This window comes from Mastigoproctus giganteus, chromosome 2, assembly GCF_048544385.1.
Source record: "Mastigoproctus giganteus isolate SK-2022 chromosome 2, ASM4854438v1, whole genome shotgun sequence".
Taxonomy (NCBI): Eukaryota; Metazoa; Arthropoda; class Arachnida; order Uropygi; family Thelyphonidae; genus Mastigoproctus; species Mastigoproctus giganteus.
The window spans coordinates 115889591-115916194 of NC_143576.1; the positions used below are offsets into that span (position 1 = coordinate 115889591).

At 36.6% G+C, this 26604-nt stretch overlaps 1 protein-coding gene across 3 annotated transcripts in view; it reads right to left on the reverse strand.

Annotated features, from left to right (window-relative positions):
• Positions 1-26604, reverse strand: part of LOC150089511 (uncharacterized) — a 258840-nt gene that overhangs the window by 47857 nt on the left and 184379 nt on the right. For all 3 annotated transcript variants that reach the window (XM_090389530.1, XM_090389531.1, XM_090389529.1), the window contains exons 9-11: positions 25594-25692; positions 22575-22696; positions 7201-7349 (exon numbers count right to left, since the gene is read on the reverse strand). In XM_090389530.1, coding sequence (XP_090245656.1) covers positions 7201-7349; positions 22575-22696; positions 25594-25692 — 370 coding nt within the window. The remainder of the gene's footprint in view (positions 1-7200; positions 7350-22574; positions 22697-25593; positions 25693-26604) is intronic.

A 26604-nucleotide genomic window follows, 5' to 3' on the forward strand; every position in this document is an offset into this window, starting at 1 on the left:
GCAAAAGGCTGAAGCTAATGGGAGTGCTGTGGCTCAGGGGAGAACTGAGGGGGGCAGTTGCCCTCTGAATCACAGCCTTTTAAAATGCACTGCTTGCATGATGTTTGTGGATGATCGGGTAAGGGACATGATATTTACATGGTAGATGTCTTTGTGTGTGCACGATGCAGGGAGTGTAGCGAAATCAGGCGACAACTCGGCGTTTTATGGGCTTATATGAGAGCTTGAAGGACAGGGTGGATGCCCTCAAAGAATCTAAATTGAGGGGCCCATACAGCTCTCAGCTGCCCACATCAATGCCAGAGCTTGCACTTGGTCATCATGCAACACAGCGGCAACCCCCAAGGCAGAATGCGCTGGTCCCACAGGAACTAGTAGTTGTTGGTGAATACTGTCAGGGAAACAGGGAACATGCTTTGTAAAAAGGATAGGTGGAACAGGACCAGGGTACGTCTACCAGGGGCAAACGTTGATCACGTTATAGAGCGGATATCATCTTTTAAGGGCACAAAAGGTGATATAGTTGTACACATTGGCATTAATGATATCAAGAGTAGGAGACCGGCAGAATTACTTAACAAGTACAGGTCACTGTTGAAAAAAAGCTGTGAATTAGGGTTGAATTTGAAAGTGTCTGCAATTCTGACCAGACACGATAGGAGGGAGTATATGATAAGAGCCTTGTCGATCAATTCGGCCCTGTAAAGATTGTGCAAGGCTCAAGGGGTAGAATTTTTTTCAGCCTGGTCTATACTTGTTAACAGGAGAGACTGCTTCTACGGGGATGGGATACACTTAAATACAAACGGTGCAAGAATATTTGCTGATGCTATCGAGGCAGTGTTAGATGGGTTGGAAAACTGCTAGCTGGGGGGGGATACAAGGACTAATAGATTAACAGCAGCCACTGGCAGAGGTGAAAGTGACTCTTCCACTGCTTCTATTGGAATGAGCAGCAGGCTGGAAAACAGAATGCAGGATATTTCAGAGACTGCTGGGAGGCATTGCGGTACAAGTAAACACATGGGTTGTGTTAGGGTAGCTAAGAATAGGAACGGGTGCATGTATACTTGCATGTACACCAATGCTAGTAGTTTGTTAAATAAATTTGACGAATTTGAGGTATTGCTCAAAACATCAAAGGCAGATATTGTTGGGATATCAGAGACATGGTGTCACACAGATATAAGGAAAGCAGAACTGGAATTTGGGGAGTACAATGTGTACAGAAAAGATAGACAGGATAGGAAAGGAGGAGGGGTTATGCTATTAGTTAAGAAACATAAAATCCAAGGAGGTGAAGCCAGTCGACATCGCTGGACAGTGCAGTGTCAAGTCAGTTTGGTGTGATATAAGCATTGGGAGATCAAAATTGATAGTAGGAGTGTGCTGTAGGCCTAATGACTCTGATGAGTACAATAAGAAACTGTATAGGGAAATAGAGTGGGCCAGTAAATCAGCAATGGGGGATTTTAATTTCCCAGATATAGACTGGAATTTGTGGGTTGGTCACTCTCACACTAGCAAGGATTTGTGGATTTACTGGATGACTGTTTTCTACATCAGCATGTTCGGGAGGCAACTAGAGGGAGTAATATTCTTCATCTGATTATCAGTAGTGATTCTTCATGCATTAAGAATCTGCAGATAAAGGAACCACTAGGTGGCAGTAATCACAGTGTGCTGAAGTGGAATTTACTCAAAGAGGTAACTACCATCAGGGATAAAGAGAAGGGTTATTGCTTTCATAAAGGCGACTACAATGGTATTGAAATTCTATACAGTGGGACCAACAGATGATGTTACCAACAGCAAACTCTAGAAGGAAGGGGATGAATCAGATTGGTCCACTTGATATCGATGGTTCAACTGTTGATGATCCTGCTCAAGTAGCTAATAAACTAAATGAATATTCTGCATTGACATTCACACATGAGGAGTTATTCAGCGAGGGGAATGCCAGAGATGTATTCAACTCTGGCAGTAAGCTAGATAATCTTTTTATAATAGCTGAGAGTAAAGTGGAAGAGAAATTAACAGAAGAAAGGCACCTGGGCTGGATGAGATCTATCCAGTTATATTAAAGGAGGCAGCAAAGGAAGTAAGCAAACCCTTAGCCATAATTATGAGAGCTTCCTTGGACTCCAGGGAGGTATCCATGGACTGGAGATGTGCAAATGTGACCCCAATTCACAAAGGAGGATCAAAGACTGACACAAGTAATTATAGACCTGTAAGTTTAACTTCTGTTCCAGGAAAATTAATGGAGGCCCTGATTAAAGAAGCACTGCAGGATTATCTAGACAAGACTTCAGTTATAGCTCGGACACAACATGGTTTTGTTAAGGTTTTGTTTGAAAGTCTTGCCTGACCAATTTGATTGGATACTATGATGCAGGGAATAACTTTGATATTATATATTTGGACCTTAGAAAGGCTTTTGATACTGTTGCACATGGAAGACTGCTGCACAAATTGGAGCAGTGTGGAATTGGAGGCAAATTGCTACTATGGATAAAGGGATGGTTAAGTGAGAGAAGTCAGAGAGTGGTAATCAATGGACACTGCTCATCGTGGACTAATGTTATTAGTGGAGTCCCTCAGGGTTCAGTGTTGGGTCCACTATTGTTTTCTGTATTTATAAATGATATTGATGATGGTATATCAAGCTTAATTTCCAAATTTGCAGACGATTCAAAGGTTGGTAGGGTTGTTAAGGACACTACTGACACTATGCTGCTGCAACAGGATCTGAAAAGGTTGAGCAGATGGGCTGAGAGGTGGCAGACAAAGTTTAATATTGACAAATGTAAAGTACTATATATGGGAAGCAGCAACCCCAGAGCAACGTATCAACTCTGTGGTACTACACTGACAGTGGTAGAGAATGAAAGGGACTTGGAGGTGGTTGTGCAGGCAGATATGAAGTTCTCTGAGCAATGCAGACGGGCTGCAAGAGTAGCTCATGGGGTCTTGTCAATGATATACAGGAATTTTTCTATTAGAGATTATTCCTTTAGACAAGGCAATGGTCAGGCCACACCTTGAGTACTGTATACTGGTCTGGAGGCCTCATTTTAAGAAGGATGTAGAGCTGCTGGAACGAATACAGAGATGGGCAACAAGATTAGTGAATGGAACAAAGGGTTGCTCTTATGAAGAAAGGCTTAAGTTTTGCAAATTACAGTGTCTGGAGACTAGGCACCGGCGAGGTGATCTGATAGAGGTGTATAAAGCCTTGAATGGTTTGAGCATGTTCAATACCGATGGGATTCTTCCCGTTGCTCAGTATAATCACCTGAGAGAGCATAAATTCAAATTGAGGAAAGACAGATGTAGGATAGCTGTGCGGAAATTTGCCTTTAGCCAGCGGGTAATTAGTTGGTGGAACAGATTTCCATCCCTTGTTGTGGAGGTTGATAGCAATAAATTTAAGGCTCGGCTGGACAGGTATTTCGAACGAATGGGGGGATGAAATGGAAGTGTTTTTTTTTTTTTAACTGATGCTGCATAAGATTGCTTTCTTGCATCATATGATGCCTCTACTAATGCTAATTTGTAGATGTGGGTAACTACGTTCGTACTGTACTGAAAGCATTTCTCGAATTAAACAGGCAAAATATTATTCTATTCTTTTTGATTGTATGCCAGACATGTCCCATCATGAACAAATGTGTCAAATAATAAGGTATGTGTATATTGATGACAATCAGAACATATCAACAGGGGAAAGTGTCATTGATTTTATTGAAACAAAAGAAAAAACAGGAAGGGGTTTAGCCACAGAAATTTTAAGTAAATTAAAAGATGCTGGAATTGATATTAACAATGCCCATGGCCAGGGATATGACAATAGGGCAAACATGTCCAGCGAATACAAGGGAGTGCAAGCAATTATTTCCAAAAGAAATAATTTTGCAATTTATGTTCCCTGCTCGGCGCATAATCTTAATTTGGCCCAACAATGAAGACTTTTTTTTTTTGGAAATGTACAGGCCCTGTATAAAATTTTATCTAGCTCAACTAGCAAGTGGGATAAATTAATGTAGGTTTTAAAAATAACTCTTAAGGGTCACACTGCTATGCACTGGACATCTAGAGCAGCAGCAGCAATCAAATCTCTACGTTCTCAGATTGAAGAATTACACCAAGTCCTAAACAAGATGGCGGAAGAAACTTCTTCAGAACTTGATCGATGAGAAATTAATGACAACATTCTTGCTAAAATTAATTATAATTTTGTATGTACTTGATCTATTTGGGATACAATTTTAACTCAAGTAGATAAAGTCATTAAGTCGAAAAATATAACTGTAACTAACGCTTCCCAATTTTTGAAAGGGCTATTGTTATGTGTAAAAGAAATGAAATGGGAGAACATGAATTTGACCACATTTTTGAGGAATGTGCTGATATTGCTAAACGCATAAATATAACAGCAGAATTAAAAAAAACAAAGAAAAAGAGGAGCAAAAATGTTACAACTTTATGAAGCCTGTGATGAGAGAATTGATTTCTTGGCTAAAAAGACATATCAAATAGAAATAAGGCTTTAGATATACTCATATGTCATCTAACCTGGAGGTACAAAAAATTTAATGATATAGCCACAGGCTCCCATTTTCTCTCTGGCGCAAAAATTGAATCTATGACTATCATCGAATTACAAAAAGCATTAAAGTATGACGAAGATTTAAATGCTGTAGAAATTTTGTTGGAAATAGCAAGTTTTAAAATGCATGCTACAGCTATTTTGCCAAATGCAGGTTCAGCCACTACCTTGGATTTGTTGAAAATCATTCATGAATATGAATTGTTAGAATTGTTTCCCAACCTGAAAGTGGTATTAAGAATATATTTAGCATTAGCATTAGTAGAGGCATATGATGCAAGAAAGCAAGCTTATTCAGCATCAGCCAAAAAAAAAAAAAAAAAAAACCCCACTCCCATTTCACCCATCTGTTCGTTCGAAATACCTGTCCAGTTGAGCTTTAAATTTGTTTAGGCTATCAACTTCAACAAGTGATGGAAGTTGGTTCCACCAACCAACCACCCGCTGGCCAAAGGCAAATTTCCGCACATCTATCCGACATCCGTCCTTCCTCAATTTGAATTTATGCCCTCTGAGGTGATTATTCTGAGCAAGATGAAGAATCCCATTGGCATTGAGCATGCTCAAACCATTCAAAGCCTTATACACCTCTATCAGATCACCTCGCCGGTGCCTAGTCTCCAGATTCTGTAATTTGCAAAACTTAAGCCTTTCTTCGTAAGAGCAACCCTTTGTTCCATTCACTAATCTTGTTGCCCTTCTCTGTACTCGTTCCAGCAGTTCTACATCCTTCTTGAAATGAGGCCTCCAGACCTGTATACAGTACTCAAGATGTGGCCTAACCATTGCCTTATACAAGGGAATAATCACCTCCTTATCCCTGCTAGAAAAATTCCTGTATATCATTGACAAGACACCATGAGCTACTCTTGCAGCTCGTCTGCACTGCTCAGAGAACTTCATATCTGCCTGCACAATTACCCCCAGGTCCTTTTCATTCTCCACCACTGTCAGTGTAGTACCGCAGAGTTGATACGTTGCTCTGGGGTTACTGTTTCCCATATGTAGTACTTTACATTTGTCAATGTTAAACTTCATTTGCCACCTCTCAGCCCATCTGTTCAACCTTTCCAGATCCTGTTGCAACAGCATAGCTGCAAAGAGGTTTCAGCAAGCTGAAATTGATTAAAAACTATTTACGGTCAAATTAAGCCAAGAAAAATTATTCGATATGGCCATTTTATCAACTGAAAGGACCATATTTAATTAAATAAATTTCAAGAAAATTATTGATGACTTTTCTTCACCCAAAACTCGCAAAATAAAATTGTAATCTGCAAATAAAAAAGCCATGTGTCTGAAATATATTATTGTTAATTTATTAAAGAAATATTGTTTATTTAAAATTAAAATTTGTGGTATTTTTGACAAAACATTTTGTTTCAAGTATTATAATAATAGTTATTATTTTTGAAATGAATGATTCACAAATAAATCTGTTATATTTTTTAAATAAATACTGCTTATGAGAATAAAAATCACTTTTAACAGTTTTTAATTTCTTTTTGTCATCCTCTTATTTTTATTAAAACGTGTACCAGAAATGTATTTTAATTAAGTTATTTTTTTAATTAAAAATATTTTTAAAAAAATATATTTTAGACGGGCAATTTTTCATTCTTGCTTCAGGTACTAAAATGACTCAGCACGGCCCTGCCTCTAACCACTTACTATTAGTAAGGAGCTAGCAAAAAAAAAAAAAAAAAAAAATCTTTTAGGCATTACATATTCTAGATGACTGAAAGGTTGCACTGAAAATACAGAGGGAGAACACAATCTAAACTCAAACCACTGAAAACAAAACAAAAACTCAAACCATAAAAAAAAAATCCTTGAACTAACGTTAACTCTAAAGGAGATGTGTTGCACTGGGAGAATATATATAATGCCAAACTATTCCTTAGCTAACCATAAATAAATGCACTTATGAGCTACTATCTCAAACCTTTTTTGTCAAGTTTATATTCTGGGAAATGCCTCAAGTTTGAGATCCACTAATGAAGTACACAGTACAGGAACATTATCATCCTCACTGACAAGGTGACAATAAGTGCAAAATAACTATATGGGAAGTGGTAAAAAGGCCTTCATATGGCTGGTTAATAGTCATCCTTTCTTAGCTTAGTTTGGTTTAGCTTCTTCAGACCAGTACTCCTTTATATAAGTTTTTTTCATTGGTATTTCCATTAAATTAAATTAACTTTATTTTTTGTTCTGGTATAGGAGTGGTGAGGTTCATAGGAACAAAATAGCACTCACCTCACCTATAACCCTATCAAGAGCATTAATTATTTTTCTGCATTTTTTCATAGTGTAAGAGTTTTTAAAAATTTAGTCGGAAATGATTTAACTACATATTCATTCTTAAGAGTAAAGGAAAGGTTGAATTATGCATAGTCCATTGTTAACCATCATGCTGCAATAAAACAGTTATAACAAAGCTCAAATTCCCCTTGAGGCCATAGTACAAATTCAAATACAAATAAAAAGATTTGTATTTGAATGTGTTCAAATATATACTGCATTTGAACAATATAATGTAGAATTCAAATGTAATATATATATATAAAAAAAAAAAAAGTACTTACCTCTATTAGCCATTTCTTGAGACATTCATGATGCACAACCGATACATCACCCTTGCAGTTACAAGGCTGTATCAAACTTCCAGCATCTGTTCTTTCTGCATCATAACAGATCCAGCATTCTGCAATCTTTTCTGATGAGACGTTTAAATCTGAATAAAAGAACACGGACATTAAGAATGGAAGAGTGTCACCTGCACTTTATATGTGCAGAAAGTAAAGTGCTCATTTATGCCTTATTATATAGTGGAATGTAACGAAACTTTTTTCATCAACAGAATGAGTCCACTTTTACAATGATCTAATATGGGGGTGTAATTTCTCAGGGAAGCATAGCACTAATTAGTCATGAAATAGGGAAGGAATATAGCATACTCCTAACAAAAGGACTTTGTAATGCAAGGCTTACAAGAACACATACTACAGCAATTGTAGTGGACAAAAGCTAAGGCATAAATAACAATAATGCAATAGTTAGCAAAATAATTGACAAAAATCAATGAAATTTAGTGGGAAAGTATATTATTGTTATGATGCAATAGTATTGTGTGTGAACTTATAAGTAAAGCAGGTCGTTTCTGAGTTATATGAATTCAGAAATTACCTGCTTTCACACCTCAAAAATTAGTATCCATCAGCAGGAGGTGTAGCCCTAACAAGGAGTAGGATTATCCCTGATTGCTTGGCAATTCAAAGAAGGTTCTTATGCTGTTAATGAAAAATTCAAGTGTTTGGGTGGTGTTGAAGCACTAGTCACAAACAGCTCTATACCAGAAAAGCAGTTTGTGACTGATGAAAGCTCTGAGAGAAGTTAACAAATGAAAATTACAAATTCTGGAACCATGATGGTCATTTTTTTTTTGGGAAGTATCATTCTGAAAATTATCCTACCATCTGCTTTATGGTGGGGGGAGAAGAGAGAGAATCAGAATGAACTGGGGACCTACTGGATGCCAAAACATTTGACAAAGGGGGGATCAAGAATTTCATCTCTCCACCAACAACAGCAAAATTCTTTCAAAGACATGCAGTTCCAGACAAACATTGCGCATTATTCCAGTTCACACTACCTCATCCAACATCCCCTTTCATGGATTGGTGTGTTGATTTATGAGTTGGTTTTGGGTCCTCCTCCTCCTGTCCCAAAAAGGATATACTGAGAAACTAATTGTGCACTGAATCTGTGAATATCACATCAGGTCACTTCTTTACAATCCAACTGATTATTTTGCAACATTATTTGAAATGAGCTCTTTTTTTTTTGTGATGAGGTGAAAGGAACATATGTAGATCACTTTCCATAAAGACATCTCTCTTGCAGCCTAAGGCAGTGGTTCTCAAACTTTTTGGCTGAGTTACTCCTTAAATTCTGCAAAGTTCTAAGGTACCCCCCCCCCCAAGATTATCATAGGCATACCATAGAACACTAAGAGAGGTGTGTTTTTCAGTTTTTTGCATGCGTATACTATATTATAGTGGAACCAAAAGATAATTGCTACTCTTTTAAACTAAAAAAAAAAAAGTATTATATTATTAAGACTCCAAATTAAAAAAATAAAAAATAGACTTAGTGAATCTAATGAGAGACATGCTGCAACAGAATTTCAGCAATTTTGCTGAAGCATCAAGTCTGTTTTTCTTTTTTGAATTTGTGTCACAATATTTGGCAAACCCATGTTCACATAAATAAGTTGTCACAAATGGCAAAGTTTACAGACTGCTTTGTCTGCTATATTAGGGGAAAGAGTTCAACAAAACCCAGAACAGTGGAACACAAACTTTTCTTGTGACTGATGAAAGCACTGAGAGAGGTTAACAAATCAAAATTAAAAAATTCTGGACCCACGATGGTCATTTTTTTTTTTTTTTTTTTTTTTTGCGAAGTATAATTCTGAAAATTATCCTACCATCTGGAGTGATGTGTCACAAGAGATATCAATCAGTTCTTTTGTGGATAGAATGAGAAGTTTTGGTTTTTCAAGAAAGGGTTAGCTATCCACCTGTAATTTTCAATGTCTGTATTGATAGGAAAGTATTCTTCAATGACAGTTGTGTGAGGTGGTCAATTCTTGTTTAACTCATTGACTGCCAAATACGAGTTAACTCGTATATGGCGATCTAGCCCAGGACGGCACATAAGAGTTAACTTGGACTGGTATGACTTGCCTTTCAGCCACAGCTATGAGTATATTCGTAGCAAATACATGCAACTGATGGATAGTCGACTTCTGGGATAAGAATGAAAAATCAATCACGTATTTGATTTTTTGTTCACAAAATTTGTTCAAATTCACGTATTTGATTTTTTGTTCACAAAAAAATGAAAATTTGTTCACAAAAAAAAAATATTTTATTCACTAATACACAAAGAAAAGTGTATTACTAAAACTCACGAAAATAATATTGTTTATTTGTGATATTTCTTGAAACATTCTTCTACACAAAGAGCTATCTTCTCTTGGCACGCTGGACAATAATGGAATGTTTCATTGTGTTTTTTTATTTCTTATACTTACCGATATGGCTTAGTCGGGTGTGCGTTTTTTTTTTTTTTTTTCCCAGTTGGTGGTATAGCCTCTAAATAATGAATTTCACGTTCAGACCTAATCTTTTTTGGAATGTTTAGAATTTTTCTCCAATAAAAGATCCAATGAATGTTTCTCTGAATTTCAGACATTTTATGGCGGAACCCGTAACTTGACGGAAAAGGATGTATTATGTATATATATTTCTGTAATATTTAATGCAATTTTTTTTTCCAGCCATCTGATGGTATTTCTTGGCGCTATTGTAATCTTGAATTATGTTTGGTTTTATTGAAATTTTTCCATTCCGGTTGCGTACCTCGACCATTTCGACAACTGTATGTTAGAAATAGTGAGAACTTCTCTTTTATCCCTCCACTTACATACTACCACATGGCCATTTCATTGCCATGCAACTTCCCCTTTCTTCAATTTTCACATCACCAAATCTTTTAGATTTTCTTTTCTGTTGGTATGTACACACCAACAGAAAAGAAAATGTTCCACAAACATTAAGTTTTTCGAGCAGACAACAATTTCATCAGAGCAACGTAATTATAAAAATTGTCTATATACAATACATATCCCTTATCTAAGTAGTCCTCAAGGTACTTCAGCAGGTTCTTCAGATTCACCAGAGTAAATTTTTATTTTCATAACGAGGCTGTCGGACTCACACAGTTCATAAAGTTTAATTCCATATTTCTGCTTTTTATTTTTTATGTACTGGCAGAAATTCAGTCTCCCACACCACAACATCATCAACTTGTCAATACAGATGTTTTTATTCTGTATGTAATTATTGCGCATAACATTATGGAAACGACTCAAAATTGGTCCTACTTTGTATAGCCTGTTAGCAGATTGTAATGAATTATATTCAAAGTGAAAATATAACTGGAATCTATTTCGACTCACAAATGATAGCCAGAATGTAACATTGTAGAATGCACTTGTACTCCAGTAATGCTGTATTGAAGGAAAAGAACAAGGACCATTTTGTAACAAAAGTCCAAGAAACACTTATTTCTGAGATGCCAGTGTCCTTCCATCTTGACGACCTGGCAGATTTTTGTGATTTTCCACGTTTTTCAATTTCTTGAAAAGTGTTTAAATTAGTTTGTTCGACCAATAATGTAAGAAACTCTTTTGAAAAATATTGGTCTACCAATTTTTGTACGCCAAAATCTGTTGTGTCCATTTTCAAACCAATGTTCTCTTGAAAAATAAGTTGTGGAGGATCCTGTACTATTTCATTCCACAAATTATTGTTATTATTTGATCTACTTGCCTGCGGAGAATTAGGATCAGGCTGGGAGCTGACTTCATCTTCGCTATCCTCACTTGAATCGTCAGAAGGTTCATAATTGTTACTGTTGAAACCAGAACTGTACAGCTCGTCAAAAAGCTCTTCGAATTCCGAGTCACTCATTAGCATAGAGCTCAAGCTCTTCTTCGGTCAGTGGTCTCTTCTTATCCATGTTTCGGTTTTTTTTTTTGTAAAAAAAAAAAAAAAAAAAATGATAATAATTAACAAAGTACTAAATACAATGTACACAACAAAGTCTATTCACTACTGCGGATTTATGCACAGCGCTGACTCATACAGCAAATTCTGCAAGTTACAACACGTTTGAGTCAATCAAGTTAACTCTTAGTTGGCTGCCGCGAAGAATTTTCTATTACATATGCCAATTAAGAATAATTCGCGAAGCTCTTTTTTACAACAATAAGCTTTTTTACGAGATTTTGTGATGAATATATATTATAATTTGGGTTTTGAATAATTTAACATGCCTAACTCAAATTGGCGTCGGAGACCCATTTATCCTTGGCAGTCAACATGTTAAACTATAAAATGAAATCATTTGGGCATATCTGTCATAACTGCAATTGATTTAATTACTCTTAGTGCCAAAACAATTGCCCTAACCTTGGAAAGTACAGACTAATTTGTCTGATTAAACTTTGATATATATCAAGCACTTCGGGCCTACCACATAATTCATTATTTCAAAAATAATATAAACATGATAATATTAAATTCCAAACATTTATATGCAACTCTGTCTTCAGATTAAACTTATTAAATTAATTTAAGATTAAAATCTTAAATTAATTTAATAAGTTTAACCCTGCAGTGAGTTTTTCAAAAAACTTAGGTTGTAAAAACAGAACTATGTGCATAAATGCTTTTAAATATTAATTTTTTCCTATTTTGATTTCACAGCTGAAGAGTAGAGCGAAATTGACAAAATTGAAATCAAAAATTCATAGAAAATAAGAATTCACCATTATTACTTTTATATGTTTTTTAACGCTGAAATGTGCTCTACATTTATATATGAATGTGTGATCAAAATTTTTTGGGAACTGAACTAATATTTGGAAAATGATGAAACCACTGGAATTGACATATGTATATCATTGGAAACATTTTTCACTGACATTGTATACACCAATTCCAATACTTCTACAACCTCTGAAGCATTCCTGATAATGCTTCTTTTGGAATTGCTAATATTCCTGTATGGTGTTCCTAATAATTTCTTAGTCATTCCAAACCAGTTCCTTTCAAGGTAGGGGAAATTTCTGAATAGTAAGTTCCAACCATGCAGGGGTATCATAAAGATGCAAACACTAAATTCCCCAAAGCCCACTTTTTTTTTTAGTCATTTTTTCTCTGAATGGCATTGCATATTTGCTATAGAACTAGTATTGTATCCCTGGTTCATTATTTGGTTATGCAGGTCAAACAGTGAACCAGAAATTCCAAATTCATAAGGAAAAATGCTCTGTGAGTCAAAAAATACGATAAACACAATCTTCACATTTGATCAAGATTGTCTTGCCTTTTTGAGCCTTGGAGAAGATAGTCTTCCATTGAGAGGACTGTGCCTTTGTTTCTGGATCATACACCATACATCCATTATTTGTCATTAGTAATGATGGAAGAAACAAAGTGTGGGTCAGCAGCAGCATGTTGACAAAGATCCTGATATGCAAGAACATGCCACTCTGTGCAACCATCAGTGAGGATTCAAGGCAAAGACTTGTCCAAAACACACTGCATTTACAAATCTTGTTAAAACTGATTGACATGTTCCATAAGAAATACTGGTTTCACTAGCACCTTTCCAGACAGTTAAATATTGTTCACTCGTGATTGAACCACAATATGAGCAATTGAATCAGTAGTCTTAAAGTTAAAGGGGTGGCCAGAGTAAGAAACATTTCCAATCATTTTCAAGAGGCTCTCTTAAAATTTTGTGAATAGTCTGAATGGTACATAGTTTCCCTTCTGTAAAGCAGTTGTGGGTTTTTGTTACATTTTCTTTAATAAACAAAATTTGATACAAATAAAACAAACTTTCCATTCAATGTGCATTAATTCATATCAGTAGTAAATAAATAGGTGATTCATGCAGTGCTATGTCTAGATGAGTTGCTGAACATGTTGTGACAAGTCACAACACAGCTTCAAAGTGCAAAATTGGTTCCCGAAATCTTCGATTACACCACATAGTTGTTATTTCAATCAACTTCTGGATCTATATACACTAATATTCCATCTAATGGCAGATGTAATATTAGGATACACAATGCCCTTCTTACTCTTTGCATTGTATCATCCCTCTACTAATTAACTAAGCAAAATTAATAGTCATCACAGTGGTTTGTAGACTATGTAAATGGCATAGTATTCTTTTAACCATTTTTTGACAATCCCAATGCTAAATAAGCACAATACACATTTTTTATGAATTCTGTAATATTTAATTAATATTTAATTTAATTTAATTTAATATTTATTTTATTTAATTTAATATTTAATTTAATATTTAATTCATTTTTTATGAATTCTGTAATAGCTTGTGGACTACATAAATTACACAAATATAAAAATATAAGTTTGGATTGTCAAACACTTGCGTGAAGATATTTTACTCACTTTTTAGCACAAGTTTGCCATGATAACCTCAAAAATAAACTGAGCTCATGCTGATAAACACTGCTGCACAGAGTTCTCAAGGTCAAAAAAAACAAAATGACTGAAGGCAAATGTTGCCAACATTTGAAGATTTAGTTTACAAATTCCCAGCATTTACTCCCAACTTAATATATTCAATAATACAGTTGTAAATAGATTGAAATCTGTGTACAATTCATGACATCAACTTAAGTGATTTGTAAAAAAAACAAATAATATTTCTGAAATTTGTGTAAAAAAACCAAGTTAAAAACAGCTATTAGTTTACAAACATCGAAAACCCATGCAGAGTGGCATAATCAGATCGAGAGCACTGCTTTTTCTTGTTGCCTTTCTAACATGCTGCTTGTAAAACAGTTGTAGTCAAATCCAATAAATCCAGAAAATTTCTGTTACTGTGTGAGAGAGGACCCATAAGTTACAGTTAATATCTAGAAAGTTAAAATCGCCTCCATTATAATCTGATTTACTGGTCCTCTCTATTTGTCTGTACAGTTGTTCATTGTACTCATCATGGTCAGTAGGCCTATGGTGGGATACAAATGGTTTATGAGCAAGGGCATACTGATATACCTCTGTATGCCCTTGTTTAAAAATTAGAAATGTGAATGAAGCAAGAGATTATCACTTGCACGGAACTTTCAAGGTCAAGAAACAAATGACTGAAGGCAGTGTTGCCAGCATGTGAAGATTTAGTTTACATATTCCCAGAATTTACTCCCAACTTAATACATTCAATGATACAACTCATGACATCAACTTAAGTGGTTTATGAAAAAACAGTAAGTGATAGAAAAAATTAATAACTGAGTTAAAAACAGCCATTAGTTTATAAACATCAAAAACCATGCAGAGTGGTGTTATGTGATAAAACATTAATACAATATACAAGGTGTGTCTGAAAAGTTTTAGGACATATTTTAAAATGATACTACACCGAGTGGACAGAAATAATGGGATGCCTACGTAACGGGCAAGCCCACCTGCCACCCGGACACAGGCAGTCACACAGCGAGGCATTGAGTCCACTAGTTCGCAAAAGTGTTCCACAGGTATTTCCATCCATGCTTGCTGCACCACTATCCATAATTCTGCTGCATTCCTGGGTGGAGAATCCAAAGCTCGAAAGGAGCTTTCCACAGCATCCCAAAGATGCTCCAAAGCATTCATGTCCGATGAAGGTGGGGAGGCCACTGTATGGTGGTAAAATCTGCAGAATGCTCTTTGAACCATGTTCTAGTCACCACAGCTCTGTGAGGAGGCACACTGCCCTGTTGGTACAAAATGACCAAGAAGGGAAGCAGATGGTCTGCAAGGATGGATACGTTCATTCCTGAACCATTCAGAGATGCATCTAGACGTACCAGAGGTCTCAACGTGTGCTAGCTGAACACGCCTCAGGCCATTACTGACCATCTACCTGCCTGAACAGTTCCTTGTTGACATGACGAGTGCATAGCTTCATGCAGTTTCAGCCAGATATGCACCCTCCTGTCTGCTCGAAATAGCTGGAAACGGGACTCATCAGACCCGTCTCCAATCATCTGAGGTCCAGTGCTGATGTTCTTTCGCCCAGTTGAGGCGTAGAGTCCTGTGTTGCGGTGTTAGCAATGGGACTCGGGTGGGTCGGTAGCTCCCATAACCTATCGTGGCTAATGATCACCTGATGGTCTTGGTGGAGACGTTTCTGGAAACTCCCTCGTTGAAGTCGGTGGTGATTTGTGCTACTGTTGATCTCCGGTTGGCTGAAGCAATGCAAGACAGACGTCGGTGGACACATTCATCCACCACCTTTCTCCGCCCACAGTGCTGTCCATGATGAGATGTTATAGTAATAGTAGTGGCATGTGATGCAAGAAAGCAAATGTATGAGCTTACGCAGCATCAGCCAAAAAAAAAAAAAAAAAAACACACCATTCCCTCCAAATCCCTGTCCAGTTCCTCCTTAAATTTATTCAACCTATCAACCTCCACAAAGACAGATGGAAGTTTGTTCCAGCAATTAACCACCCGCTGGCTAAAGGCAAATTTCCGCACATCTATTCTACATCTGTCCTTTCTTAATTTGAATTTATGCCCCCATAGTTTCGTAATCTGAACAAGTGGAAGGATCCCATCAGAATTCAGCGTGCTGAACCCATTCAAGGCCTTATATACCTCAATCAGATCACTGCGCAGGTGCCTAGTCTCCAGCCACTGCAATTTGCAGAACTTAAGCCTCTCTTGATAAGAGGATTCCTTCATTCCCCTCACCAATCTTGTTGCCCTTCTCTGTACACGCTCAAGTAAATCTACGTCCTTCCTAAAATGAGGCCTCCAGACCTGTACGCAGTACTCAAGGTGTGGCCTGACCATTGCCTTATACAGAGGGATAATCACCTTTTCCCTGCTAGCAAAATTCCTATATATCATTGACAAAACCCCATGACCTGCCCTGGCAGCCTGTCTGCATTGCTCAGAAAACTTCATATCTGCCTGCACAATTACTCCCAGGTCTTTTTCATTTTCTACCACCTTAAGTGTAGTACCACACAGTTGGTACGTTTCTCTGGGGTTACTTCTACCTATATGCAGTACTTTGCATTTGTCAAGGTTAAACTTCAGTTGCCACTTCTTAGCCAATCTGCCCAAATTATCTAGATCCTGTTGCAGTAGCACACTGCCATTACTGTCATTAACAACCCTGCCAACCTTTGTATCATCTGCAAATTTCGACATTAAGCCTGATATACCTTCATCAATATCATTGATAAATATACAAAACAACAGTGGACCCAACACCGAACCCTGTGGGACTCCACTAATAACATTAGTCCAAGAAGAGCAGCACCCATTGATTACCACCCTCTGTCTTCTCGCACTTAACCATCCTTTTATCCATTGTAGCAACTTACACTTAATACCATTGTGCTCCAATTTGTACAATAGTCTTCCATGCGCAACAGTGTCAAAAGCTTTCCTGAAATCCAAATATATGATATCAAAATTATTTTTTGCATCCAGTTCCTTTGTAACCACTTCTGGAAATGGCACATTCCCGATATGCTCTTGATACCGCCGAACAGGGATAGTGCAATTTCTGTACCACCTCCGTGATAGAGTGACCTATGCATCGGGCACCCACTATCATCCCTCTTTCAAAGTCAATTAACTCATGACATTTATCCATACTGACATCGAATTACCATCTACGTGAATGCAATGTACCTATATACCTGCCAAGTGGTGGGTTCATCCACTGGTGGAGAGGTGACAGCATCGCGTTGCCCAAGAACAAGGTATCCCATGAATTCTGTCCTTTCAGTGTACTAGCACCACACATTGGTCACTGTTGAAACTAATCACTGCCAAGTCTGAACTGAACTGGCTCTGTGCCAATTTTCATCAGTGTGCAAAAGGCGTTCAAAGGTGTTCTACTGGAAAATCATGTTTAAGTTGGTGCATAAAATCACGTTGTTGTGGATTCAAGGACTGAACAAAGAGTGGAGAAAAATTTTGTTTTAAAGTCAGAAAAAGCACAACAAACAGTTGCAATGATGAGTGCAGCTTCCAGACATAAAGCACTCTCACTATACAATTTTTGCTGATATGAGAAGTTGCGAGAAGGGCTGGAAGATGTTCAGGACAATGCAGGGAGTGGTCACCCATCCCATCCTCATACAGACTTGACCATCAAAAAAGTTCAGAAGCTGTTAATGGAAGATCGTCACCTGTCCCTCCAAATGATAACAGACCAGATTCACATCATCAAAAATACCCTGTGTTTGATTGTTGTCAAATATTTGGGAAAAAAAAAGGAAGAAGAAAAATGTGTTAGCACTTTGTGCCATATGCATTGACGGGGAAAAAGGAGGAACAAGTCGCTGCATATCAAGGTTTGATTGAGATGGCAGCCAGTGATCCAGACCTTTTTTTTTAAAAAAATAACTGCTGATGAATCCTGGTGCTTTACATGTGAACCTGGAAAGGGTGATCAGCTGCATGGGTTGGAGAAAATTTGGTGAGGCCAAAGAAACTCTGGTTCCAAAGATCTTGAACCAAAACGATGTTAGCGATTTTTTTTTGATTGGCAAGGAGTTGTGCACAAAGAATTTTTACCAGAAGGACTGTTGAAAAGAATTCAGCATGTTAGGCCAGATCTGACTAAATCAGATGAGTGGTTGTTGCTTCACAACAATGCACCTTCGTGCAATGGGACCATTGTCAAGTGGTTTCTCACAAGGTAGAGCATTACAGTGCTTCAGTATTCTCCAGATTTGACATATGCTGATTATTTTGTTCCCCAAAGTGAAATCCCACCATTTTGACAGTATTTAAGAGATCCAAAGAAGTATGACGAGGGAGTGAAACATAATTCCATAAATCAGCTCCACAGAGGCATCCAGAAGCTGTAAACCATGCAAAGCATATCTAGTTACAAGGGACATACGTTGAAGATTAAATAGTAATAAATTTTTTTCCCTTGAAATTTCTATTTTTTATGAATCTAGTCATAAGCCTTTTCAGACACACTTTGTATATTTAATAAAATGCAAGAAAGCTTATCTTAAATGCATGGAACTATTGTATACTGTATTTATATTATTTACAATAACAGCTTGTGATAATGTTGATTTTCAAATTGCTCAAAACCATTAAATGCAATATAAATCTAGCACTAGCCCAAATCCAGTCATTTTAGAATGCATAATTTAGTTTCCAACAAGAAGTTCTTCAGATGGCTTTTCACCTTCTTCATGTCATTAGCACTAACCAACTCACATTGTCTCTTTGAGGCAATTAAAAAAAAAACAAAAAACACCTACATAGTAAGTTAAAAGCAATCAGTCAGACACAAAATACACGTGGACAATATGTCAACTAAAGCTAAAATGAAACCAGCATTGCTTAGCGGTGCTATGGAGCACTATGCAGTTTAAAGAAACTCGTCAGGAAATGATAGTGAGCATGTGCTTCCTTTTCAATAACACAGCTGGGCAGGATGATGCATTTTTGTAATATGCAAGGAATGGTGCAATGGCTTCTTCAATATATTTTCCACATATAGCATGCTACAGACAAGGAAAACTTGTACCAGTACAAACAGCTACAGAAAATTAACACAGATATGTAAATTACCTGTGGACACGAAAAATAAATGGGGTAATAAAAGACAGCTTTTAAAATTTCTGCCTGTTGTAAATTGGAAAATGCTTTGCAGCATTTTCAGTTTTTCCAGCAATTCACCTGTTATCTTGTTAATTACAGTATCAATTTGAAAGTCAATTTAAATCAACAACCACGCCTTTGAAGGCAAATACTGTGAATTTTAGTTGATTAGAAAATTGAATTGAAGAATATTAGGGTATAAATTTTTTTTTTTTTTTTTTTTTCAATAAGCAGTGCTCTTCACTCCAAATGCCCACCCCCCCACAAGGCATTTGTAGTGAATACCACTATTCTGGGGAGAACTGTGCAACTCTGGGGAAGGGTATCAAAATATACACAGCACTGAAGTATAAAATGCTGAGTGAACCTGAAACTGAGCTATAGCAGGATATAAGTGTGTGTGTGTGTGTGTGCGCGGGCACGCGCATGCATTTCAATTGCAATTAGAATTAACCAAAAACTAGACAAGAATAAAAGCACAGAATATGATGGGGGAACGAATCACGTAGAAGAAGAGAGAAAATATGTATACAATCATGTGCTCAGTATACACTATTCTCTTTCTCTTTCTGTTAAAAATAAAGCAGAGCCTTTATCTACTGATGAGCTCATCTATAAATTTAATAAGTATCTGAAGAGCACAGCAAAATTTGACAGAAATCTGGAGGGAAAGTAAGCCTTTTATAGATCCATAAAGTATATGTAATTTCCAAAGCCTTTTAGCGAAAGTTAAAAAAGAAAAAAAAGCCTAAAGAACTAACTGCATACCTTTCTATTTTTGACACATTCTGCATATAATAAGTTTAAATTATTTTCATAAATTACGCATATTGGCCCTCAGGAAAGGCATAAAACAAAAAAAAAAGTCTTAATTAGTATCAGCATGATCCAAGGAAGTCTTGGATCCTGCTGATGTTAATCAAAGAAATCAACTGAAAGAGAAATTTTTCAAATAAAGGAGCAAAGGATTGTTTGTTTGTTTAGGTTTTATGGCACATCAGCAACTAGGGTTATAATGCAACAAAACCACATCCCATACAAGATAAAAAGGAGCAAAGTAAATCTCATAATCTACTGTAATGAGCATCTATCTAAGCAACTGCAATACTAAATTCCTAAAAAAAAAAAAAAAAAAAAAAAATATATATATATATATATATACACACACACACACACACACAGGGTGATTCACTACCAGTGCGACAAACTTGCAGGAGGTGTAGGGGGCACAAAGACGAATCGGAATCACATAGCATTGCAGGGTCTGAAATGCCTTTGTCATGCGGTAGAGGACGTTGAACGGGAGGTAGTGTGAACAGCAATCAAGCCGGAAGCCAGCATTTGCGAACCGGTTCCCGAGGCAGTAGGATGGACGAGTATTCAAACGTTGAACTGGCCGACATGCACCTCGCGTATGGAGCTGCGGACTGTAACGGGTGCGCCGCTCTGCGCTTGTACCAGGAACGTTTCCCGTACAGGCGTGCTCCTCATCATACGATTTTTGCACGTGTGCACAGAAGGTTACGTTAGACTGGTTGTTTCACGAGAGGTACCATGAAGCGAGAGCGAACGATGAGGACACCAGACAATGAGGAGAATGTCCTACGTCTTGCAGAAGGTAATCCGAGTAAGAGTACTCGAGCGATAGGCCAACGATTGGGTATTTCCCAATCCACTGTATGGAGGATACTGTCAACAAACCAAATGAGTTCATACCATCTGCAACGCGTCCAATCATTGGAGCCTGCGGATTATCCACTCCGGAGGACTTTTGCTACTTGGTTTCTTCAACAGAGTGCAGCAGACAGTGCATTTGCTGCATCTGTATTGTTCACGGATGAGGCAAGTTTCACAAGAGACGGAACCTTCAATCAACATAACGCCCATTTGTGGGCTTTGGAGAACCCTCATGGTACGCGAACACGTGCAACTCAACACCGTTTCTCTGTCAATGTTTGATCCAGCATTGTTGGAGACCACCTCATTGGACCGTACCTTCTGCCCCCTCATCTAGACAGTAGGGCATTCTTGATCTTTCTACAGCAAGTCCTGCCCGAACTTATTGAAGAAGCACATGTTCCTCAGTCGTTGCGCCGCTCAATGTGATTCCAGCATGATGGGGCTCCCCCACATTACACCAACGACGTCCGCCAACACCTAAACATTACATTTGGACAGCATTGGATAGGTCGTAGCGGTCCGGTTCATTGGCCTGCTAGATCGCCGGACCTATCATGCCTGGACTTCTTCTGCTGGGGTCAAATGAAGACATTGTTGTACGAGACCCCTGTTGATTCAGTTGAAGACCTCGTCGCTCGCATCTCTGTAGCTGCCGGGGAGATTCGAGACACGCCAGGAATCTTTCAGAACGTTAGGGATTCCATGCGGCGCCGCTGTGAAGCCTGTGTGACTGCTTCTGGTCGAACTTTCAAACACCTTCTGTAGCATGGCTTTTTGCCAATGTAAAACTTGTCATTAAAATGATTTCTGTTACACTAACGAGTTGCTGTTTCTGTTCTTTTTCTTTGCTTCTTTAATTTTTTTGTTCAACTTAATATGCTTAGTCAGGCAAGAAGCAATCTCTTGTGAACCTTTAGATGCAATAGTCTCATCTCAGATGTACATGTAGCCAATGTTATTTGTGACATCATGCAAACCTAAATTATAGCAGTACATATTGCACCTATATGTAGATTACAGTTAATTTTGGGAATGGCAGGGCTTTTTGTAAATCTATTGCGATTGTATAGATGTCAGAATTTCTTCTGGCTTTTTCCCCATCAGCCCTTTTATTTCTTGCTTTCTCTGCTTTTGCCAAATGCAAAACATGTTGCCCCTCCAAATCACCTGTCCTTTCTTTGCCCTTTTCTACATCAATTGACTGTTTATACTTGCCACAAGTCTTGCAAGTCCTTTTGAGGAACGTGAAAATGTAAATTAAATTCTGTGTTGAAGACATCCATAGTAATACTCTTTAAAAAGTACATGTCTCTTTGCTCACACCATTCACAATAAAGCACATACATTTTTCTTACATTCAAGTCAGGGTTAAGGAACTTCCTGTTCGGATTATCTTTTCAAGTGTAATGACTTTGAAATGCTGGGAAAATATTAATGTGATCCTTAAGTAACTATTTTTGTTTGTTGGTTATCTTTTGTGATGCTAAATGGTCTTCTGGCTACAACTCTTTTTGACTCTCCTTTTACGTTTTCTAGGTCTGAAAGAAGTTTCCTGGCATGCTTCTTCTACTTGGTTGGCCTCTTAACGTGCTTCATTTCTTGAGATTAACTTAAAAGACATCTTGTACATGAAATACAAAATATGAAAAGATATCTTGCTACAACAATACAAACTTGAAACATAACCTCCATCATACAAGCTGTTTAGGAACAGAATGGTGTAAGTCAGGCTTGCTTCACTATGATTCTAAACCTTTTGCTCATATTGTTAACTACTCAAAATAAGTGCTGACTGCACTTAGTTAGAACCGCAACTTTGACTTACTTTGCTATGAAACTAAATAGTGGACACCTAGAGAAGGTGGGAAATATGAACAGCTCATATTTATAAAATTACTGACTTGCACCACTATGATTCTCAACACCCCCAAATACAAATGAAAGTAATTTTTGACAATTTTATATGGTATCAAAAGACAGATGAAATAGTTCATTGAAAAGAAATTTATATATATTACAATAAAAACACCTACCAGTTTTCACAATAATTTTTGAAGCAGAAACAAGGGCTTCTGCTTCATAAGGTTGTACTTGTTTGTATGTTTCCAGTTTCTTCAGAATTTTGCGTGGATTCAAAATCCATAACTGTTCAGGCCTGAAACATATTTATAATTATAAACTTTGGCAATGCTTAGTTTCCATAGAAACTAAGAAAACTATAGAAACCATGCCATAATAATAACTTAGTTTTTACACATCAAACAATCAGAATGTATAGCAAATGAAGGAACATCCACAGAAAGTTTATCATTGCCTAGAAATATTTACCATTCTGGAAAAGGGTAAACCAAAAAGAAGCTCTTTCTTTTGCTAGTACCTTATTTAAAAAAAATAAAAAAAAAAAAAAAAATAAAAAATATTATTAAAAGTTTTTCATATATAGTAATTAACCCCACAATGGAGGTGCATTCAGCATTACACTAGGGAATGCATCATCCTAAATTGCTGTGTTTTTAAAACCTTTTATTGGCAAGAAGTAATTCAAAATTGTTTACTTTTTTTTTGATACCACCCTACATTTTCAATCTAATATGAACACAACCCTGAGCAATTCATTCTTTATATTGAAAATGCATATTTAAAATATATATTTTTTTAATATAAATTTTTGAGGCATGTGCATTTCTTCTTGTTCAAACTTCTCACTTTTTTGGGCATGATGTTATTTGTTGCTACAGAAAGGAAAACCCATTGTGCTGCTAAAACAGTGGATAGCAACATTATCCACTGTTCTTAGCAAAACAAAACTAACCCATTCTTCGTTACTGGGTCCTGAGTTGTTTACACCAGCTCTTTTCATTTTCACCTGCAAAAACAAAAATTTCTGCCTTTGTTACTGGCACTTGAATGCTGCCTATATAGCATGCTGTATAGGCAGCATTCAAGTGCCAGTAACTATGCCTATATAGCATGCTATATAGGCAGCACAACTGTTAAATTTAAATCAACCAAAACTGCAAATACTAGAGTCTATTATCATAAAAATAGTCTTCAATCTAATTATTCTGCAACAGAACTTAGCCAACATGCTAAATCACATAACCATAATCCTCAAATAGACTCAGCAATAACCTAAATGAAATTAAATTCAATCATAAATTATTATTGCATGAAGCTTTAGCTATTGAATAGTTCCATCAGAGTTTGCAGAATGTGATTCTCAATACGAAACTTCCAGCCAACCTTTCACCAATATGGAGTTTAACACATATAAAATGTGTTTAGCTATGTATCCTGGGAGTTAAGTTTCATCTATGAAAACACACACAAAACATTCTTTTTCTGAAATAACCAACTGATGATATGTTACGAAAGTCTCTCATCAAGACTCTTGGTTACTTAGTTCACATCACAGTTTTAATTATGTATGACAACCTAAGTAAAGAGAAGTGCACTCCTTTTTTTTCCTTGAGCTATTTTTAACTTAAGTTTTACTTTTTAAAATTCATATCTTTGAACTATAAAGATTCAGAGGTGAGTATAGTAAAAAAAAAAAGTCCATTCTATAAAATATTCATGTAATAAAACAAACTTAGCATTAGTTGAGACATATGATGCAAGAAAGGAAGCTTAGGCTTATACAGCATCAGCCAAAAAAAAAAAAAAAAAAAGTACTGGCAACCAGTACATTATTTCTAAGGCCCAACTCTACATCAATCTCGCAGTAACAGCACAGAAACAACGAATAGTGTTTCAGTGATATCAGTGACCTAATAAAAACTCCTTGAATTGCTGGAAGAAGTTAAGTGGACACAAGGCTCCCGCTGAGTATCAGTTTCAGCAACCTCAAAGGCTCCCCCCCCCCCTTTTAGGAACATTAGCAACTAAGGCCATATTGCTCCGGGGATATGCAGTGGTCATGGGCTCGAACCCCGGTCTAATCAAGAAGCGTGTGCTACGCACTACTACTCCTGCCCACCTGGCTACGGAGGCACCCCTCAAAGGCCTGAGACGTACGTTCCCAGGAAACACGGTTGATTTGATAAACAGTCTAACCATCGACCTCAATAAATTCTGCCAGCATCACACTTACAGATGCCAGAAACTAACGGATACATACATAAAATCTACCGTTATGACTCTCAGGGACACCACCAGAAGGAAAATATGGACTGCCTCAACTAAGGAAATACCTGCTTGTACATATACTTCATATTTTATCCAACACTTTCGACCAAATATTATTTTGCTTAGTTTGGGATACTATGGTATTCCACAATTTTCAGGTATGTAATTAAAGAATTCTGTAAATACTGTTCCTTTTAGGTTAAGCACACAAGTGGCTCTATGTAACCCCAGACACATGTCTCTGCCTTATCCTGTGAATGTAATAATCACCCCCCCAGTTCACTGTTGTCCAGGGAGTGGCTCTAAAACAGAGCAATAAACAGATAATAATAATAATTTAAGTTTTGTAAAGGTTTATGGATGCCATGCATTTCAAATAATATCGAATTAACAAGGATATAATGCAATTATAAACATAAAAAATACATTTAAGTGTTACAAATTATATTAAATATAAAATATTTTTCAAACACACTGCCCAATCAGCATACTATGATGATAAAAAATACACAGAATAGTATACTGTTAAAGAAGAAATGCATTTACTGACATCAATACTTTTTAGTACCATTAACTCCACAATAACAAATTTACAAAAATTAACCAACTGTAACATTTTGATCATTATATCGGTTTTTGATTAATGGTAAAAACAAGCAGTGCTTAAGGAGCTTATGTTACAAACTGGACCCTTTAAGTGAAAAGCTTCCCAATGAAATTTCAATGGGCATATAATAGTACAATGATAATTATCATTAAAATTATCACTGTTTATATAATGATAAGCTGAACAAAATCCAAGAAATATATATACAAAAATGATTTCTATATTTTATTTTCATTTAGAGAAAAAATAAAGGCATTTTTATCTCACTGTAAAGAGAGTATCCTTTGCATTCTACTAAGATCTATATAAAGACTTACCTTACACAGTTCCAAAGAACACATGGAAACCACAAAGCCACACCCATCTCCACAACCCTAAATATAACGTCATAACAATTCCTGCTTAAAACTGGAACCCTAAAGAAAAAGAAAGAAATGAGATCATTTAAAGATTATACACAGCTGCATATAATAAAGAAAATATTTTTATATTTCATGCTATATTAAATAACCATTTCGAATATTTTTCTGCTTTAGAGCAGTGATGGCCAACGTGCAGTGCATAAAAAGACTTATGGAAAACATGACAATTTTAGTAAAAGATCTGGATAAAAGGCTTGTCTCTTTCACCATAGCAGCTATAACAGCAATAAGTGGCTATAACCTTAGATCACAAAATCAACTGAAGATATAATGTGAACATTTTTTCTGAAACAATTCTTGTGTTTGTGTATTTCTTAAGGTAAAAATTCACCTGTCCTTAGTTCTCAAACTAAGTAGTACAGACCAACGAGACAACCACAAAAATCTATGAAAAAGACAATCAACTTTTCTTTCTTTAATTAAATAACTTTGTAATGAATTTTCATGTTATTTAGCTATAAGTAACATAATATCCCAAGGTGAGTACATAAAACTGTCTGGGAATACATTTGTAGCCTGCAGAGAAAAAGCTTGCAACATTCAGCAGCTCTATGAGGTGGAAATCAAAAGCTTCACTTATTGGATAATATCATGGATTGTCCTATAGTGGAATAATACACCTCACCCAGCAAATCTGCTGTTGCTGAAATCACTACTGGAAATCCTTTATCTCCATTCTCTCTTCTGTCTATGCACTCAACAGCTGTGCAAAGTTGAAATGGAAACAAATGACTTATGAAAGTACACAGCTTGCTGAGATGAACATATGATGAAATAAAGAAGGATTTTATCTACCACAGCTCCATTTCATTGTGAATCAGAGGACACTGGTATCTAAAACAACTAAGGGATAGCATTTCAGCAACCTCTAAACCTGCCACATTTTATGCAAGACAAACCTCATTT